Here is a 19,614-nt window from a genome sequence, read left to right as displayed (position 1 = left end):
TGTTTCTGCATAAAATAAAAGCACCGATATTTATTTTCTTTTTATGTGACGGAACAAAAGAAGTAAATAAATCGCCAATATGAATCGTGATTATTCTATTTTTGAGAGAGTAACAGTACAACATGGTGCAATGTACAGTCAGAACAATGGAGTCAAGTACAGCAATTCAGCCTCACATCATTGCTCCCAGTGAAGCATGAAAACCATAAATGCAGTTTTTATTACTACAAATGTAAACACCAAACATTATATTAATGTCATTATAAAATAAAGAAATCAGTGAATTTGTGTCTCCCCTTTAATGTCAGGGAGGCTTGAGTAAAGGAATCTTACATTCTAAAATCCTGATAATGGAGACCTGATATTTCACAACATGTCTTCCAGAAGTTGAACAGAAGGAAAGATTCAGACTCTGACCAGCAGTAATAACAGGAAACATTATATCGATATATCTTTATATTATTGACAAATACTAACAGGATACACATAACACTGACAGCATAATTTTGCTCATAGGCCACAGGCAGGGAGTAGACAAAATAATGTCAACGTTTCAACCAACATTGTTTGTTTTTTTTCAGAAAATTGACCGAATCACTGTTACAAAACTGTTAAAAATGTGGGTCATTAGAAATTCATTTGAATGCCAATTAGCCATCTATAAAACATGTAACAATCAAACTTTTTCTTAGGAGTTTTCACAATTAAATAAAATGGCAAATGGCTCAATATGATTCAGCCAAAAACAAATAGAAAAACATGTAAAAGAAAGTCACTTAAATCACAATAAAACAAAGAGAAATTAATCAGAAGTGGAAATAAGCAAACGATAAATAACAGGCATGTAGACAGGGGTGTGATGAATGCACCTATTGGCATCCAAGTCAATATAACCCACTGTTAGAAATATTCGCCCTGATGATTTACATACTTCAGAGTTACTTCACAGCAATATTGTAGTTTCCCTGAGTGTTCACAGTATTTTGTCTACCTCCTCTACATCATTGTGGACAATGTTAATTACATTTAGTAAGTGGTTTATCTTGTAACAAAATAAGTTAAATATTTCACACAGTAGAAATATGCATTTTCCCACAGTACAAAAACAAAAAATCATACACGTTGGTCACTTAGAAGACAACGAACAACATTAAAACTTGTAGACTCTGTCTGCAACAGGAAAACATTTTAATAAAAGGGATCTTTCCACATTTCTTCGGTGTGTTTTGGGAGTAAATCATTCGGAACACAGAAAATTGTTATTGAAATACTAACCATCCTCTGCAGATGAGGCCACTTAGCCTGCGGTCTGGAAAGATTCTTCGCCTGTTGATTCATAGGGATCTGCCGACATCAGTCGTGTTTGTAACTGGCATTTCCTCCAGCCTACGGCCAGTTCCTTTGTGACGAGAACAAGCGCTCCTTATGCTCCTCGCTGAGCTCATCCGTCCACCCATCTATCTATCCCTATCTCCCTCACTTGCTCTCATCCTGCCCGTCCCGTCTCCCGCTCCCCTCGCTCTGACACATTCAGTACGCGAGCACTCACGCACTCGGGGAGTCATGTTCCCATGACTGAACGTGATTGACTCAGTGGATGAGACATTAAAAACTCTAACACACTCACTGTGGCCGAGTAGCAGCTATAGATCACTGGGCAACAGCTTTGAGATACAATGACGGGATTCAAAGTGCCTCCGGCGATGGCTATCCGCCATCTGGTCAGATCTTTGATACACAAAGTGGGACGCTGTTGTTAAACTGCACTCGGTGTTGTTCGTGACAGATCGTGCTCACGTCAACAGACAGGCTGCTGTTGCATGTCAGTTTTTGTTTTTTTACATTTCATTAATCCCATTAATGCTTTTCAGGGAGACACCCGGAGCAGGATGGGATTGATCTTGAAGACCGTTGTGTTGATTCGACAGCAGTGACGGGACAGTCTCTGTAACCAGCCTACAAGTTGATTGCGCGCGACCCATCTCAGAGGGAAGTGATGTCGTCCAAACAGTGTGATACAATTTTGATCTGTGGCGCCGGCAACACTTTTGATTGCAGCTCAAAACTGGAGCCCGTGAACACCCTGAATGGCACCAGTGCAGAGTGGCAGGAAAGAAAATTCAATCGACGAGGTCTGCTCGGAGCAGGCCGGCCAACTGCTGTTAAACACTGGCCAAGGTGGGACGATTAGTTAACCCTCCCCAGCCATCTGGCAGCCAATGTGTAAAGAGTTCTGTCCTCTGCCCCCTAACAAAAAAAAGACATCTCGTTGCGTGGTTAGGTGTTAGAAATGCCCGAGGAATTTTTGCGACACACCCCTCCTTCACAGCAGGGGAGTTTTGTGCTGTACTTCCAGTCCAAGCGCTCAGGTGACTGAAAGCAGAGGGAGAGTGTCGCACCGCGCTCGTGTATCCAGCAGGCTGCTGCCAATGGCAGACCAACCTGGAGAGTGAGTTGTTCAAAACGTGTTTGTGTTTCATCCACTCTCATGCTCAGGTGTCGCCTCCCCCGCTGGCTGAGTGTCAGCAGCGTGGGCGAGTGTTTGAAGTGGGATGGAGACAGACACACTTGGGATCATGTCAGAGGGGGCCATTTGGTTATTTTCAGTGTTGCACGCTGGTAAACGCCTTCCAGACTTGACCTGAAAAAGAAAAAAAGAAAAGAAAAGATAGAAAATCATCTCACAGCCTGAGATGCTTTATCCTCAATCCTGTTTTCTATGATGGACAAACGACATAATAAATCTCCAAAGCGAAGATCATTACATTGGGTAATAACAGAGCCTCAGAGTACTGCTGAATATTTGATGAGCAGTTATTAACTTCACATGAATTGACTTCCTGGAAGTGCTCACTAAAACAAGGGCGCATTATCATGCAGGTTTTATAAGACTGACCCACAGAGACCACAAGAGGCACAAGAGTCAATGGAGTTGATGGAAGATTTTTGCAACAAGGACAATTTTTTGGGGGGGAGGCTTCTTTTAATATTGCAAAAAGCAAGCAAACCACTTTAATTTAGGTACTATTACGTTTATAATACATACCCGGGATAGTGTCTTCTCTGAAGAACTAATAATGAAATGGCTCTAAACTGAATTTGACCTCCTTGAAGAGGAAACATGAAAAACGTGCTGAAAGATACTGGTAATAGAAATATAGACGCGTGCAATTTTCAGCTAGAACGGTGCGACAATTGTAAGCGTTAGCAGCCACGCTACCAACACTGTGGGGCAGCAGTGCTTTGAGCTAAAAGCTGACATCAAAATTCTAACATGCTTACAATGACCAAAAGGAATAGTAGCAATATTTAGCATCTTCACCATCATAGTTGAGCCGTTTTAGCATAAACAAAAATGAAGGTCATAAAGCAGAGTTTGTCCAGACCATGGTGCTCAATTTATTTCCCCCAAATTTGAAAAACCCTCCATTTCTCCCTATATTCCTCCTGCAGGTTATTTGAAAATTAATTTGAAGTGTTTCACCCAAAAGCGGTAAATACAAATAGTTTTAAAGGGGAAGATGTGTTGGTTGATGCACTCACCTGCCAAACGATGAGAACAACACAGGCTATAAAAGGGATGAGAGCCAGGAGCAAGGGCGTCCTCTTCGACCAGCTGTATTTACGACCGTCTTCCTGGCCCCCTGGGGAAAGGAAATATTATTGGAAATTTTACTGAATACATAGTTACACATTAGAAATCTGATAGCAGGTAGTCTAGTCCTCATGATGTTCATTTATTGAACCAGCAGAGAGGATTCTGGTTGGACCGGTTCAAATGTTTTTTCAACGACATTACCTCCCTTGGTTCGCTGGCAATAAAAGGCTTTGCCAAGTATTGGCTGCACTTGCTTTTAATCTTATCGTTCCTTCAACTACATGTATTTGTCTGTGTTCAAGCCTACAGATTTCATTTTGGGGCCTTGACTCCTAATAAATATCTACTCTCTAATCGTCTACTAAGCTGAAAACCACGAGTCTAAATGCAAAATGAGGACGTACCTGGTGTTTGCTGTGTATTAAGGCATGGCGGCGGCCTGCACGAGAAGCTGGATGTTTCTTGAGAAGCAGCATGGAGGACGTCTCTGATGTAGTCAAAGTAAAGACCAGACATTAAGCTCCCTTCCCGGTAGTGACACTGGAAGACTTGCATCGCGGTTTCCTGGGGGATCAGACGACAAGCAATGCTGACATGACTGCAATTAAATGTGCACAACAGTCACTGAATGTCCAACATAGTACACGTGTGCCTGTAAATCTGAGCTACATTTTCCCAATTTGTCCCGTTACCCGCTTGCATTCAGTTACCGTTTGCACTCGGGAAGAAGAAGCTGCAGATTGCTTACCAGTTCCTCATGGTTCAAGGTGAAACGTAAGCTCTTCAGCATTGCAATGAAGACGATTATGTTTTCTTTGTTGGAGGAGATGGCACCAAACATATTGGCCAGCTTCCGGAGACTTTGCTCTAAAGGATAGATATTCAATACCACCCAGCACGTGCCAGCCTGGAGGTACAGAAACAATCACCTTTCGTCAATCATCTCTATTTGACAGTTTCACGTTATTTCTGTTCTCACAGCTTCACACCTACCACTTCTTTGGGAATGTAACTGACGGGAATTTCATAATCAGAGGGGATATTCTGCTTCTGCAATGGAAATAATGACAGAGAAAGAGTTTTACAGTGCAATATCAGCAACAGAAGATCTCAGAGTCTCATAGTGACAAGAGATCACGTATCAGACATATACTGTATGTGGTATGTATCTGTAACGGTAATCTCACCAATAATGACAGCTTGCTCACATCATCAGTTATTGCCGTCCCAAAGTTTCCAGAGCAGAGATTTAAACTTGTGAACAGACTCAAGAGGAGACAAGGTGCTTTCGAGATCTGCAGGAGAGAAAAAGGCAAAGCACAAAAACGTCACAGAGTATTTAGCAGGGTTTATAGTCTTACATTAAAGTTATGACAGTCGTGTTTTCTGAGGATGATGTGCACTGAGCATCAATTCAGCATAACTCTGATTCACATTAGTACAGATTTTTTTTCTGTTGACACCCACAGTGCCTTGCTCAAGGGTACTGTGATTGTATTTTTGTATAAAACAGCACAATAACGTTCCCTGTTAGTCATGCCTACTATGTTAAAGCAGATAATGTGTCCATAAATCTAACAAATATTTAGAATATTTTCCTGGACACCTTACTGAGTTATTCTTTTGCAAAACGGAGATGGCAAAATTAAACTGTAAGTCTGTGTGTGCATAGTTTTCAATTAAAACAATTAATAAACAATTGAATTCGGAGCAGTAGAAGCAGTTCCACATGCACAGTGGCCTCAGTAATGCATTACATATTTATCTCCTTCGTAATAGAGAATCCAATTTATAGTAAAGTGCCCAGAACTCTTTCTGTTAAAAGTACAAGATTTTAGTTTGTAATTAGCCTTCATTGGTGTCAGAGATCTCACCAGAATAGAGCTGCAAAAATTAGTCAATTAATCAGTTTATCAAACAACACAATAGGAAACTGCAACAGGGGACAATTAAAATAATTGCTAGGTGCAGCCCTAATCCAAAAAAATAAGGTTGGTGGATACACCTACTGGATAATGGATGCTGTTTACCGCTTTATAGTCATAAAAAATACCACTTTTCCATAATTACACCAATGGACCGAATATAAAATGCTGATAAGTTACTAAGGACATTAATGTGACAGCTGCAAAGACTCTTAGCTACTTTAAAGAGTCAAGACTTTTTATGCGCAACTCACAAATGAGCATGTTGCCAGTGTGACCGGTAAAAACACATTTGCTTCAAGGGAGTGTTCACTCCCGTAAAAATATTATCTCACAGCAGAATTGCATTCGTGAATATGCGGTTGAATTCCTGAGGGGTAACACAAGCCAATCTGCCTTATTCAATATATTGAGTGAAAGCAACTGTGTCCATGTCTCTTTTTGCATTACTCCCCCCTTTTTTAAAGCTGTTCATCACCAGCAGCATGTGAAGCAGTTTCTACAGACCTCAACAGTGATGGGACTCTTCATTATGAGCCCTTCAGCTGTTGATACTGAACTCCTTTTGGAATACTCCAGGGCATATTATGTTATTGTAGCATTCATACTCTAAAGGTGAGAATTTACTTCTTTTTTCACTTCTGATAAATGGTAATTTACTGTCGATTATAGTGATGAAAAAATATCATACAAATACATAGACGCAAAACAAGCGTGAATTTATCTGTCGGCAATAGCTACATTTGTATATCAATCTACATTTTACAGCACAAAAGTAAACCAACTGTATAAACTTTGAAAAAAAGGAAAATGCTGTTACTTACTTTCTTCCTCATAAGGAGCCAGAATCTGTGGCTGCTCAAATCCAGTGCATGAAATTCAACGATTCCGGTTCAAAGACAGAGCTCATCTCTCTCTCTTTCTGTGTGTGTGTGTGTGTGAGTGTGTGTGTGTGTGTGTGTAATGTCCAAGCATGTAGTGAAACTTGAGGATGGGCCGGCAGTCTGCTTTCACTCCAGACAGATTGGTGAAGTCTTTTTGACGTGGAGGAGAGGCCGCCTACAGGCTGAGTCACTGTGTCACAAGCTGACGCTGTCTGAGAGCCTTTTTTTCCCTTTTTTTTCCATAAACTCCCACGTATCAATTTGTTCGTCAGGAGAAAGTGGGCACTTGTTCTCTCGAGGGAATATCTCACTTAGAATATGTCAAGGTTATTCCACAAGCCGTTGTTTGGAAAGTGAAAATAGAACAATGAGAGGTCTATGATCTGTGGAGGCTTTAAGCTGACAAACTGAGGGCATTTATTATTTTTTATCATTGTGATCTACGTATTTGAATCCCTTATTTTCTATTATTTAGTCCATGTTTTGGCTTCTGGTGTTACCGGTTTGCTTCAGTGTGTGTGCAGGAAACTAAATTGCATGATTTCCTCATGACTTACATTGAAGAAGTGAATCCAAGTGAAGGCTATTATCCATAATTGATTTCCATTATCAAACCAATTGCAGTCACAAAGGCAACATTTGATGAACACACGGGAGCGGATTAGTTACACAACGAGAATTCATGTGGAAACATAATAGCACCAATAGTTAGAATATTTTGGACGTGCCACTCTCTGCAGACATGTAAACATGTTTGTGTTTGCATGTGATTAAATGAGGTCGCAGTGTGGCAATCAGGGAGGGGGCGACTTCGTTCACTGGAGCTGGTGGTGAAAATGTGACAGACACACTCTGAGCTGAGTCGGGTCATCCAGAGCAGGTCACATCTAAATATAACCCCGACGGCTTATAGGACCCCGCAAAAACAAAAACACACGGGCTGCGAGCTGGAGCGCTGCACACTTTCGGATCATTTTTCAGGTGAGAGGAAATGACCCGACTCTTACTTAATTTGTGGTATCCAATGAGATATGGCAGACGCGCACTAGTTAACTCACATGTGACGCCATGTCGAGCATGAGCGTTGCCAGCGGCCCGTCACCGATGAACAAGTTGCACAGTCTGCAGCATTTGGAGAAAGCCAGAAGGGGCAAATGTGGACTTTAACATGTTAAAAGCGACCTGCACAATGTCTTACTGTGACGACAAATCATTCAGGAAGCTCTGTGTTTACATGGGAACCCACGCCTGTCACTTTACCCTTCATATAGAAATGGACGACTTTGAGCAGGAAGGAATAAATGAGGAACTGATTGAGTTTGCCATTCGAGAGAGCCTTCACGATGCCCACAAGCTGCCATGTTCCTCGCAGACCAACAGGTACATGAGAGAGTGCAAACTGTCTACGCATTGATCCAAAGTACTTTGCTAATCATTATTATTGTCACAGATGTTTTGGTGTTTCCACAGTCACAGGAAATATCAAAAGTATGATGCTGTAACATTGTGTTTCTGGAGTCAAATCTTTCATTTGACCCACTTTTCTCCTCTTGCTCATCAGGAAAGAACCAAACAGTGAAGAATTTACGAAGATAATGTCAGCCATTCACAACGGCAAGCTTCCTATTCTATCTGTCCTTGTTTGAATAAAAGAATACATGTGTGTGACAGGTGACATAGGGGTTGCATCAGAAAGAAGCACTAACAAATACACTAAATACAATTCTTGTTCTTGTATGTAAACCCCTGTTGACCCGCATGGGTCTTGGTTCGGTCTCCACAGGTGATGTGTGTGCACTGCGGGAGCTGTCAGCCTGCGTGTCTGCCTTCAGAGAGAGCGACAGCAGAGCCCGGCTGCCTCTGCACGCAGCAGCTGTACAGCCACAGCAGGAGATCCTGCATGTGGTGCTGCAGGGTGAGAGCTCAGTGCAACAGGCTGAGTGGAAAGAAAGTGTGTGTGTGTGCGTGTATGTGCAACCTATTAACATACTCTTACCGGTGTGTTTGCAGTGGTGGTGACATCCACAGAGCTGACCCTGGAAGAGCAGACGGACGACGGCGACACGGCCCTGACTCTGGCAGCGGAGGCCGGCCTGGTGGAAAACGTCAGGATGCTGCTGCAGCACGGAGCTTCCCCACACAGCACCGACAGCTTGAACGAGTCTCCTCTGCTCATCGGTGTCTCTCTCTCTCTCACACACACACACACACACACACACACACACACACACACACACACACACACACACACACACACACACACACACACACACACACACACACACACACACACACACACACACACACACACACACACACACACACACACACACACACACACACACACACTAACCTATTAACCTAACCTTCAAACAGCCCTTTGTAGTTGAGGGGCCAAAATGTCCTCACGTCACGTCAACATGTCCCCATAACGATGGTTTTAGCCAAAGTATGCCTCACAACTATAGAAAGACTAATTTATATATAACTGAAATGAATTCATCATATTCAAAATGTTCCATTAGCTAAACATCTGCAGTTTAGCACCTAGAGCATGTTAACATCCTGACGTTAGCATTTAGCTTAAAAGCACATGTGCCTGAGTGCGGCCCCACACAACCGCCAGCATGGCTGTATACAAAACATCAAAAAGTTTTTTTTTAATGATAAATCCTTCATAAGCATGCTTTTCTTTGTATTTTCTACATTTCGTAGCAGTGAGACGGAGATCGTACGACATGGTTCTATCCCTCATCATGGGTGGGGCCCTCGTGGAGCAGGTGTGTCTCACGAAGTGGACGGCCACCCATGAAGCTGCAAAGGTGAACGCCTCAGCATCGTTGGCGGCTATACAGCACGAGAGAAATCAGAGCTCAGCATTTTCAACACGTCTCCTTCCCCACCATCTTTCCTCCCCACTTCGTTTCCTGGCTTCACACCAGGTGGGCTGCGCTGCCATCACGATGCTGCTGCTCCGCAATGGAGCCAAAGTGACGTCTCGAGACGGACACGGGGTGACGCCTCTGGGCGTCGCAGCTGAATATGGCAACGCCGAGGCTTTGGACATACTCGTGCAGCACGGTAAAACTCCCCGGCTGTATGTGCAGTGTGCAATGCTATGATGTGCCCCCCCCCCCCACCCGTCAGGCCGTGTTGTACTGTTCCTGTCCCCCACTAGGTGGTGACGTGAATGCCCAGGCCAGTAACGGAGACACAGTCCTGTACGACGCGTCCGGCTCTGGAAACCTGGACTGCATCAAGCTGCTCCTGCAGCACGGAGCCGACCCAAATGTGGCCAGCAATGCCTCTCAGCTGCCCATCCACAGAGCTGCATACGAAGGACACATACTGCGAGTGATGCATAATACTCTCACGCCAAAAGCTTAACAATGTCAAGAAATCCTGAAATACAGTAATTGCTCAAGATAAATTTAATGTTCATTTCCTCCTCTTCTGCAGCCAAATTGATCAAACTGTCGACTACAACCCGTCTGTCTCTACCTCACAGCTCTGCAGTGTTTTCACCCCAATCATTTCCACAAAGGGCCTTCTGTTTATCGACTGTTTACCACAGTCTAATGAACATTTTCCTCTACGTCCTGTTTTCCCTCCTCTTGCATTTTCACTGTTTTCGTCCCCTGCTCCAACGACCCTCCCCCCCTCTCATTGTAGAGCCCTGAGGACTCTCATCCCCATCACCACAAAGAAAGCGATCCGTCTCTCAGGACAGAGCCCCGTCCACTCAGCCGCCGACGGGGGACAGGTTGAGTGTCTGGAGCTGCTCATACAGAAAGGATATGATGTCAACGCCCTGCTGCACACACACATCTCTGGTATGGGCATTTTATTGCTAAAATATGCGGATACACATAAATGTACTACTGGAGGCAAGCATGAACTCATACTCACACTGATCTCTCACGCACGTCTGGAGCCTTGAAATAAAGACTTCATTTGTCCTAAAACCTGGAGTGTCTGACTAAGTGACTTAACGCTCCGCAGTTTTTGAACCTATTGTTAAATGCTTAAACCCATCGTCCTTTAAATGTAAAGTCGTAGCCAATTCGAACCACTGGTTCAACCACTTAGAATGTGAAAAATGTGTCAAACGTCCAGCATCAGACACGTTTTTTCTGTTGATTTGGACTCACGATCTCTCTTTTGCGGCAGCTTTAATCAGCTTGCCCCCTGATCTTTTGTAAAACAAACTTGCTACAGAGAACTACGGGGACCTCAGGAAGACGCCGCTGTACTTCGCCGTCTCCAACGGTGATGTGACCTGCGCTGAGATGTTGCTGGCAGCCGGAGCGAGGTCGGACCTGGACCCGCTCCGATGCATCCTGGTGGCCGTACGAGCTGAGAGGTGTATTGTGCACTTAGGTGCGTGTTGCTTCAGTATTACAAGAAAACAAGCTTGTGTTGCAGGAACCTTTGGGTTCGTTCTGTTCAGGTACGAGCTGGTGCGGCTGCTGCTGTCCTATGGAGCGGAGGTGAATTGTTACTTCGGGGTGATCACTGACACAGTGTTCCCCACTGCTCTGCAGTACTGCCTCAGGGACCACGTCATGCTGCGGCTGCTGCTCAACAGTGGATATCACGCTCACAAGTACATCTGTAAAATGTACCTTTTTCATTTTAGTTTCAAGTTGGATTCCCTGTTCCGTGGGTAACATCGCTGCAATGTTGTCCCTGCTAGGTGTTTCCAGTGTTGCCATGGTGACGGTGACGAAACGGACAGCAGCTGGACTGACCTCCACAACCAGGCCTACCAAATCTACAGTCAACCCGATGTCATCTCGGTAAGAGCTGATACAGAAAGACACGGGTCCTCCACAAGTCATAAATGAGCCAATAGTCCAGCATATACAATTAATCACATCCTTGACTTTTGCTATCTCAGTTCTGTGAGTTTGTGTCGGTGCTGTGCCTGGCACACGTGGTGGGCAGTGTGGCGAGGCTGCTCCTGGACTACGTCGGCCATGTCCGCATCTGTCCCGACCTCAGACGCATCCTGGAGAAGAAGCCGGAGTGGGATGAGATTTCTGACATACTGAGTAAAACTTCCTTTCGTGACGTTAAAGTGGGTTTAAATTTGCCCTAACGCACAACCGAAGTCTTATACGTCTGTCCGTGTGTCCCCAGGCAAGCCGAGGTCCCTGCAACACTTGTGTCGACTGGTCATCCGAGGTCACGTGAGCCTCAGGACGCTGAATGACCCTGAAGCCATGGCTGCTGCTCCTTTCCCTCCGAGACTGAAGAACTACCTGACCTACAGAGAGTACCACCTGCTCGGTGACCCCTCTGCTACGTGAAACAAATTGTATTAACACCTGTGGGACTAAAACACCCATACTGAAAAAAAAGCACTTTTTCCAACTAGAATATACTTTTTATGAGCCAGAGTGTCTTGCTTGTAGTTCATGACTGTGTCATTGAATCATCTTCTGACCCAATCAAAGTTTATTCCTGAACAGATGAGGTATAAAACGTTTAACAATGCTCTATTCTTTTGTGCTCATGTTGTGTATTTTCAATATGGGGTTTGAATACAAATTAAACAGAATTGTTACTTAAATATAACGAATGAAATGTTTTGTATTTTGTGATGAAAAAAAATTGAAATGAATAGAAATGTTCAAGTTTCACAACCTCTGTCTTAGGATTTCATTCGGTATGTGTGTTGCTACAACTATTCTGTTCTGGATCTGACTGGTATTCATCAATCAACAGCAGTTTAGGAGGAAGAGACTGTATTGGTTTTTAAATGCCTTTAAATAATATCACTGTAATTTCTCCATTGTGTTCTCTGTGACAGACTAGAGGAGATTTGGATCGATGACGCTGATGATGAGCTATGTACTGTATGTAGCTGATGTGCGTCTGTATTCGGAGGGCGGGTACTTCTGTAACTTCCAACTGAGTGAATCTGCTCTCAAGCGAATCGGAATCTTAAAAAAGAGGAACGCCCCGAACTGATCGACCTATTTGTGAGGCCAAGCGAGTCCAAAAACGCTTTGATGCATCAGCTGTTTTTTTCTTCTTCCAGGGCTGCCAACTTTTGCGTTCAGCTTGGAGTAGGAGTTGTAATTCACCAGCAGGTCAAATAAGGTCCCAGTATTTATTCAAGAATCTGCAGCTCAGGGCGTTTGTAGTTTTTAGCATGGCAGCAAGTGCTAACGAGCGCCGAACACAAAGTAAACAGCTGAGGCTGATGGGAATGTCATTAGTTTTGCAAGTGCGATCATGAAATAAAGTAGGTGAAAGGCTAATAGGTTTATGTGTTAATGTGTGTACCAAGTTTCATGGCAATCCATCCAAGAGTCAAAAGTACAAAAGTTAACTTTATTGTGGCATTAGAGGTAAAGTCGGTACGTTTCTGCCTTGGTGGAACTCACAACTTAACGGCAAAACAACTTTTACTATAATAAGCTAATATCTTGATGTGTTGAAGTCACACACGGTAATCTTAATCTATTGCAAAGGTCTAAACTACTCATTTGGAAACCAGTGGGCTCTTAGCTATCCTCCCTGTCCCTGCTTCCACGTGAACTGTATCTCTGCCATGATACGAGTTTTCTAATCATCCAGATGAGCTGACAACAAGAATGGAAGATGAGCCAACACCGCTTTACTATTGGACACGCAGAGATCGAGCCATCACTCGATAAATGATCTCTGTTTGTCTCTCTTTCTCTGTGTGTCTGTTGGGTCCAGTTGATCTTCTCTGGCCGTGAACAAGGCCGCCCAGGCCGCCGTGACAGACTGCCACGTTGACACGCCACACAGTGTCTGAGCTCACGCGCTTTTTCTGTCTCTGTCTCTCAGGGCGCTGGCTCCCAAAAAAAGACGCCGCATCATGGGGCCCACACTTTGCTATGTTCCCCCCTCTGATCCCTCTCTTAAGGCCCGAACAGCAGCTGGGGAGATTAGAGACGAGGGGACACTGACACACACACAAACACACACACAGAGACTCCTCACAACAGCGACACAGTGAGCCAGGACAGATCTGGTTCATCATCACGAGCACACAACTAGAGCGAATACGTCCAAACACCTTGCCTGGCAAAGATCTCCTAGACCGGGCTTGGAAGCGACCTCACAGTGGAACCTCAACTTCTCTTGGAATCTCTTTCTCTACACCTCTCCTTTATTTTGGGCTCTACACTACACCAGGTCCTATGCGACTCAAGAACTGGTCCATCTAGATCAAGGTGATTCTGACTGGTCTGTGCTGGTTCCCGCTTGGGCCATGAGTTGCTTCGGGTACCGACGAGAGCTGAGTAAGTACGAAGATGTCGATGAGGACGAGCTTTTGGCTTCCCTCAGCCCCGAGGAGCTGGCCGAGTTGGAAAAGGAGCTGGCGGACATTGACCCTGACGCCAACGTGCCCATAGGACTCAGACAGAGAGACCAGACGGACAAGACCCCGACGGGCACCTTCAGCAGAGAGGCACTCATGAAGTACTGGGAAACCGAGACACGCAGGCTGCTGGAGGACGAGATAGGTGGAGGAAGCCCCAAACTGGTCAGTTAATTTGATTTGCTTGGTATTTGTAAAATGAGTTAGTCCGCTTGTTTGAAGTTTTATCAGATCAAACGCAGGGCAAATAACTTGAAAAATGCTAAAAGTAAGGAGTAGTTTCGACTGCTAAAAGGAAGAAAAATCATAGCAAATAGGCCCAGCAGCCAATATATCATCTGTTATTTCACAAAATGGAAGTTTTAAATAATACAAATACTCATAATGACAATCAAACACTTTCAAAATACAGGATGAAGAACAGGAGGAGGAATGTGTGACAGAAGAAAACAGTGAAGCAGAGGATGAGAAAGATGATGAAAATGAGAAAGAGCAGAAAAAGTATGAAAGGAAGGAGGAGGAGGAAGAACAGAATAATGAGGAGGAGGAGGAAGAAGAAGAAGAAGAAGAGGAGGAGGAGGAGGAAGAAGAAGAGGGCAGTGAGGAAGAGGAGGAAGCTGTAACAGAGGATGAGGAAGGTGAGGAGGAAGAGGAGGAAGAAGATAACAAACCAAAACCTGAACCCTCATGTGGTTCTGGGACATCACGGGCTGAAACCCCGAAACTGCTGAAACCCCAGAGGGTGGAGCCAATTAGACTGACTCCTCCCCCTCCCCCTGCTGACATCAACGCGACCGGAAACCCGACTGTCGTGGACGACGCTCTCCAGCGAGTCCTTAGCAACGACTCTGAACTCACAGAGGTCAATCTCAACAATATCGACGACATCTCACAGGTAAGAATGTCGACCAGCGCCCCTGGAAATGCATCCCTGTCTTGAAAAAAAGAACCTAAAGGTATGCTTTTGACTGTATGCCACCTTTTTTTTTCGAACAAGGCATCTCGCCATGATTACGTAGTACAGGGGATTCTTACACTATATATATATATATATATATATATATATATATATATATGCTCTATGAATGCAATTTATGATTATTATTATTACTATTATTATTATTATTATTACACATTTGATGAAAACAATTTCCATTGGTGGAAAATGAACATGCGGTCTGCACATGACTGAAATCTATTGTGGTCTACCCAGTGGCAAGTTGTAGCTAAGACGCCTAATCCGCTCGATTTAGTATTGCTGGTAATTGCTGCCTCACAACTTGGGTTCTCACCCTTGATAGACTTGACAAACATTAGTTGTACTGCAATGTTAAATATTTTCATTTGTGTTGGGGTTGAGAAAAAGCCAATGGTCCTTTAACTATCTTTAAATTACAATAAAGCTCAGTTTGGTGTATATTTATGGTTGTGATACAGGTCAAATTACATTATGTATGCTTTCATGTAGGAATTTCTCATTTGTTAGAACTTTCTAATTGACTTCTCAGGAGAACCTCATCCGATTTGCCGAAGCACTACGGGCCAACGTACACGTGCGGCTCTTTAGCCTCGCAAACACCCGGGCTGACGACGCCGTGGCTCTGGCCGTCGCTAAGATGCTGAGGGAGAACTCGTCCATCACCAGCCTGAATATAGAGTCCAACTATGTGACTGGGAAAGGCGTCATGGCGCTGGTTCAGGCACTTCCAGGAAACGACACTCTCACTGAGCTTCGGTTCCACAACCAGAGACACATGTGTGGAGGACAGGTTGGTTCTCTTCCCGCGCCTCCCATTTGGTTCCAACACAACCCATCTCCACAGAGGAAACCCCCCCCCCTTGTCCCTCACTTACAAACTTCCTCCCGCAGGTGGAGATGGAGATGGTGAAGATTCTGAGGGAAAACCACACGTTGATCAAGCTGGGTTACCAGTTCAACCTCCCAGGTCCCAGGATGAGCATGACGGGGATCCTCACCAGGAACCAGGACCGCCAGAGACAGAGACGGCTGCAGGAGCAGAGGCAGCTTCAGCAGGGCCAACAAGGGGTGACGGAGGGGGCCGTTAACCCCCGAACCACTGCCCTCGTACGTAACCTTGCTCCGAAAAGACATACATCACAAAACACGATCATTGCCCCACTGGCAGTTGACTACAGTTAATTCATCTATTTCCCTGTTTCTGTGTCCAGAGAGGAACACCTGGTTCATCGCCTTACAGCTCACCTTGGTCCTCACCCAAACTCCCCCGGGTAGACCTGCCTAAGAAGCACACTCCTCCTGCACCACCACCTCCTCCTCCTCCCCCTCCACCGCCTCCTCCACCTCCTCCACCACCGCTGCCTCCCCAGCAGCGCCAGAAGCAGCAGCCCACCAGGATGATCGCCGAGGTCATCAGGGCGCATGAGGCGGGCGCCAAGAAGTCGACAAAGACCAAAGGGAAGAAAGGCAAGAAGGGCAAGGAGAAGGAGCCGCGGAGAGACGAAACGGGCAGCATCCTGAAGGAGCTGAAGAGCGCGCTGAGGCCCGTGTCTGCGGAGAGGAGAGGGGAGGAGGGCAGCCGGCCCTCCACGCCATTGAGGTCAGCCCACGACCAGCTGATGGAGTCCATCCGCAGCAGCACCGTCCGCAACCTGAGACGGGTGAGTGGAAGGATTTGAGCAACAATCGGGGCATTTCAATGATGATGATTCTTTTTTTTTTTAACCCGATGGCTTGTTCACAAAAGTATGCATAAAGCATTCCTGCTCCACAAGCCGTGTGCCACATAAAAAAAAACTGTCCCTCTCTAGGCAAACTGGCGAAGTAGGAAGTTGAATTTAGATGAGGATGACACAGAGTCAGTGGTGTCTGAGTCATCTCCGTCCCTACACTGGGCTCCGCAGATAAAAGGCTGCTTACCACCAGCCAACACTACACTGTGATATGATCACAATACTTCAACGGTCCGAGACGCACATGAGAAAAAACATGTAGCCGATAATAATGTCAAGTATTCTCGCGCTAGGCAGGAAGATACTTGAAGTTATTGCAGAGAGGAAAGGAGGGATAGGAGGGAAAACGAAGACGCGAAGACAAAACAATAAATGAGAATTGTTAATGTACAGAAAACTGAGCACGTTTCGCTATTTTTTAAAATATTTTTTGAACGACGAGCATTACCTCGGCCGCAGCTTTAGCACAGCTTGTTACATTGTTAGAGTGGAAAATTGGCTCTGCCCTCAGATGGCGGGGTCTCCTAGCTGTGAAATTCCTGCCACTTAGTGAAGGTATTAATAGACACAGTTCACTGCGGCTTTGATAAAGACCTCTGTGATACGTTACCACGGCACGCAACAAACAAACACACGCACGGTCGACAACGCAGCCCAGTAAAACATAATCTGTCGATGTCGTGACACAATGTGGAAGCGTGCAATGTGCTCAGGACTCTGACTTTGCTGTCACCATCATATTTCCTAAAAAAGCGTGAAAGCCTTAAAAATATGTCTATGGCATTTAAAACTCACGTATCCTTGTCATTTTCCAGGTGGAAGTCCCACATCATCTACTATAATACGAGCAGAAATAAAGGAGGTTGATTCCTTACGGTGGAAATCTGCATAATGATGATGATGGTGTGACCAACAGTGATGAAGGTACAAGGTGAAAATATGTCTGAGGTCTGAATTCTTACTCATCTAAAAAAATAAAAAATAAAAAATAAATACTGGAAATTTGCACTTCAATAATAGCTTTACATTTTGATAAGTTGAAAATTGATTTTTTTTTAAGTATTCATGCATCGAGAAAATGGTATTTTGACATGAGTTGACATGAGCTGTTAACTGATGAGTTGTTCCATTCACTGTAAAATTGTAAATACGATCTGTTGTTGGTTGAACTGTATGTTGATGTATAAATATAGCCACTTGGTGTTTACAGAAATACTCTACAAACTATGTGGACTGTTTTCCTTTTCTTTGGTTTGGATGGTGAGTTCCATTAGAAAGAAAAAAGGGTCAAACGGCAGGAAGCACACAAAGCCACTGATGCATTTCCTCCCTCTGACTCTTTCACAACACAACCACTCCGGTTAGCAGGTGCTACAACTGGGCTCTTTGTCTCAAAGATTTCCGACGCATCCGACATCACAGGATCCAATAATTAGCTGCGGGCTACTTAAAAGCTGCAGGACACAGCGCCTACAGAGCTACTTGGTCAGTGGGATAATGTTGGGGGTCGACAAGGCCCAAAAACCAAAGGATTTTCCAATTAACATACGGGACGCTTGGTCAAGACAGAAATAATGACATGACAGAAAAGGGATGGAGAGACTGAGTGAGGGAGATGATGATTCAGACACTTAGGGAAAGGTGACAGGTTGGGAGGGGGAGGCCAAGAGCATGTGAGAGAGTGGATGAGGGATAATTACATTATGGCAAATCATTTCTCAGAGGATACCAGGAGCTTTTAGACAGATTTCTTTTACATTATAGGCACTGCATGCATGAACTTCTGTGTGGTATGAAAATCAATTTTTATCAGGTCTTGAAAATTGCGTAGATTATTTTGCAGGGTTGCATGTTGATGCATTCGTGTGCTGTTCGGACATTCAAGACCTGAGATTTGACTGCCTAGTTAATACGGGGAGTTTTACTAAATTTAATTTCAAAAATAATTTCTATGATGTCCACGCTTGTTTATTATTTTTCTACTGGGTTTGATTTTCCACAGTTTTTTAAAGATAGATTTGCATAACAATTGAGTTCAAAACTTGTCGAACTTTTAAAAAATACTGCAAACTTTTCAGTAAGAAAGAAAGAAAGCAAGAAAGAAAGCAGAATCAATAAACCTAGTTTTGCGCTTTATAAAGTCCATTTAAACAGTACTGAATATTACATATTATATATGACCAGCTCCTATAGGGTACACTCTGCACACTGGTCTGTACAATGACGACAGCGGCTCAGTATGCACAATGAATTCCCTCAGCGGCGTGTCTAAGAATAAAACTTCCTCTACTCAAGCACTTCACTTTGTCATATCCGACCAACTGTCAATAGAGGCACCATAAAATGCACCGACTTCCTGCTTTCTAAGTGGGGTCGGGCCTGTGCACTCAGGGTGGCCACTGCATTATCCTCTCACAGAATTCAGGACATTATCGTCGGGATGGACAGATGTGTCCATGCTCTGTAGGGAAATGCAATACTATAAGCGCGTCAAAATTATCAAGGCTGTTGCATGTATTACTTCAACACTGAGCTACAGAATATCCCTCAAACTTCTCGGTCACAACCCCCAGGCCTTTTGACCTTTGACCTTTCTTACTGTATGCATGAGATGCTGCCGTTTCACAAACGACAGCTCTTCTACTGCACCACTCCCGAGGTTTTAAATTCCTTAAAATGCAAATCCAGCTGCAAGTGCATTATTCTACTTCTGCTATTCTACTTCACAGACGACATGCACGCTGCTGCTTCTACAAAGGCCTTTCTGTCTTTCTCCCGTGTCCATGTGTTTGTCGGGGTCTCTATGTCTCCATATAGTGCCGCCACACTAGTGGAAAGTGCCATACCTGCTCTAATCCCCCTCATAAGCTCTCCAGCAGCAGGGAGCTGATACATGGTCAGTGTGACAAAAATAAATCGCAAAGGCATTCAGTTGTTGTGATTGTGATTTTTTTTTTAATCGCCCCGCTCAATTTCCTGGAAGGTAATCACTTGTCATATCTTGCTGCATGTCTTCTTTTCTTATAATATGACTTATGATGATTGGGATGATTGGGCTATGACTTCAACTCACAAGAAAGCCCGATGTAGGACTCTGTATCTGATTCTACTGTCGTCATGGAAAACCGATGA

At 44.3% G+C, this 19,614-nt stretch overlaps 3 protein-coding genes across 3 annotated transcripts; 2 read left to right on the top strand and 1 right to left on the bottom strand.

The window, feature by feature from the left end:
- Positions 1–169: 169 nt before the first annotated feature.
- LOC118288303 lies at positions 170–6,498 on the bottom strand. Its single transcript, XM_035614265.2, has 7 exons — positions 6,348–6,498; positions 4,786–4,893; positions 4,592–4,648; positions 4,347–4,505; positions 4,003–4,162; positions 3,544–3,644; positions 170–2,641 (listed from the first exon to the last, which is right to left on the bottom strand). Exons 1-7 carry the CDS (start codon positions 6,357–6,359, stop codon positions 2,477–2,479), a joined length of 762 nt encoding a protein of 253 aa, XP_035470158.1. The 5' UTR covers positions 6,360–6,498; the 3' UTR covers positions 170–2,476.
- Positions 6,499–6,566: 68 nt separating this feature from the next.
- On the top strand, positions 6,567–12,052 carry asb15b (ankyrin repeat and SOCS box containing 15b). The gene is made up of 14 exons (XM_035614230.2): positions 6,567–7,388; positions 7,679–7,787; positions 7,969–8,021; positions 8,191–8,322; positions 8,418–8,585; positions 9,123–9,229; positions 9,350–9,488; positions 9,586–9,757; positions 10,080–10,240; positions 10,626–10,770; positions 10,858–11,013; positions 11,104–11,206; positions 11,308–11,461; positions 11,550–12,052. Exons 2-14 carry the CDS (start codon positions 7,681–7,683, stop codon positions 11,717–11,719), a joined length of 1,767 nt encoding a protein of 588 aa, XP_035470123.1. The 5' UTR covers positions 6,567–7,388; positions 7,679–7,680; the 3' UTR covers positions 11,720–12,052.
- A 1,253-nt stretch (positions 12,053–13,305) lies between these two features.
- lmod2b (leiomodin 2 (cardiac) b) lies at positions 13,306–19,393 on the top strand. The gene is made up of 6 exons (XM_035614255.2): positions 13,306–13,935; positions 14,183–14,665; positions 15,279–15,539; positions 15,641–15,856; positions 15,961–16,410; positions 17,298–19,393. Exons 1-6 carry the CDS (start codon positions 13,660–13,662, stop codon positions 17,322–17,324), a joined length of 1,713 nt encoding a protein of 570 aa, XP_035470148.1. The 5' UTR covers positions 13,306–13,659; the 3' UTR covers positions 17,325–19,393.
- Positions 19,394–19,614: the final 221 nt, after the last annotated feature.

This window comes from Scophthalmus maximus, chromosome 12, assembly GCF_022379125.1.
Source record: "Scophthalmus maximus strain ysfricsl-2021 chromosome 12, ASM2237912v1, whole genome shotgun sequence".
NCBI lineage: Eukaryota > Metazoa > Chordata > Actinopteri > Pleuronectiformes > Scophthalmidae > Scophthalmus > Scophthalmus maximus.
This window is presented reverse-complemented; position numbering and strand designations above follow the sequence as displayed.

Excerpts from the sequence above, each read along its gene's own strand:
- LOC118288303 (XM_035614265.2), bottom strand. Across the intron at positions 4,506-4,591 it reads GTTACATTCCCAAAGAAGTG|GCTGGCACGTGCTGGGTGGT; the intron begins GTAGGTGTGAAG and ends CTGTACCTCCAG. Across the intron at positions 4,163-4,346 it reads CCTTGAACCATGAGGAACTG|GAAACCGCGATGCAAGTCTT; the intron begins GTAAGCAATCTG and ends CTGATCCCCCAG.
- asb15b (XM_035614230.2), top strand. The coding sequence starts at position 7,681 with ATGGACGACTTTGAGCAGGAAGGAATAAATGAGGAACTGATTGAGTTT. Across the intron at positions 8,022-8,190 it reads AATGTCAGCCATTCACAACG|GTGATGTGTGTGCACTGCGG; the intron begins GCAAGCTTCCTA and ends CGGTCTCCACAG. Across the intron at positions 10,771-10,857 it reads GTGGCCGTACGAGCTGAGAG|GTACGAGCTGGTGCGGCTGC; the intron begins GTGTATTGTGCA and ends CGTTCTGTTCAG.
- lmod2b (XM_035614255.2), top strand. The coding sequence starts at position 13,660 with ATGAGTTGCTTCGGGTACCGACGAGAGCTGAGTAAGTACGAAGATGTC. Across the intron at positions 13,936-14,182 it reads GTGGAGGAAGCCCCAAACTG|GATGAAGAACAGGAGGAGGA; the intron begins GTCAGTTAATTT and ends TTCAAAATACAG. Across the intron at positions 15,540-15,640 it reads GACACATGTGTGGAGGACAG|GTGGAGATGGAGATGGTGAA; the intron begins GTTGGTTCTCTT and ends TTCCTCCCGCAG.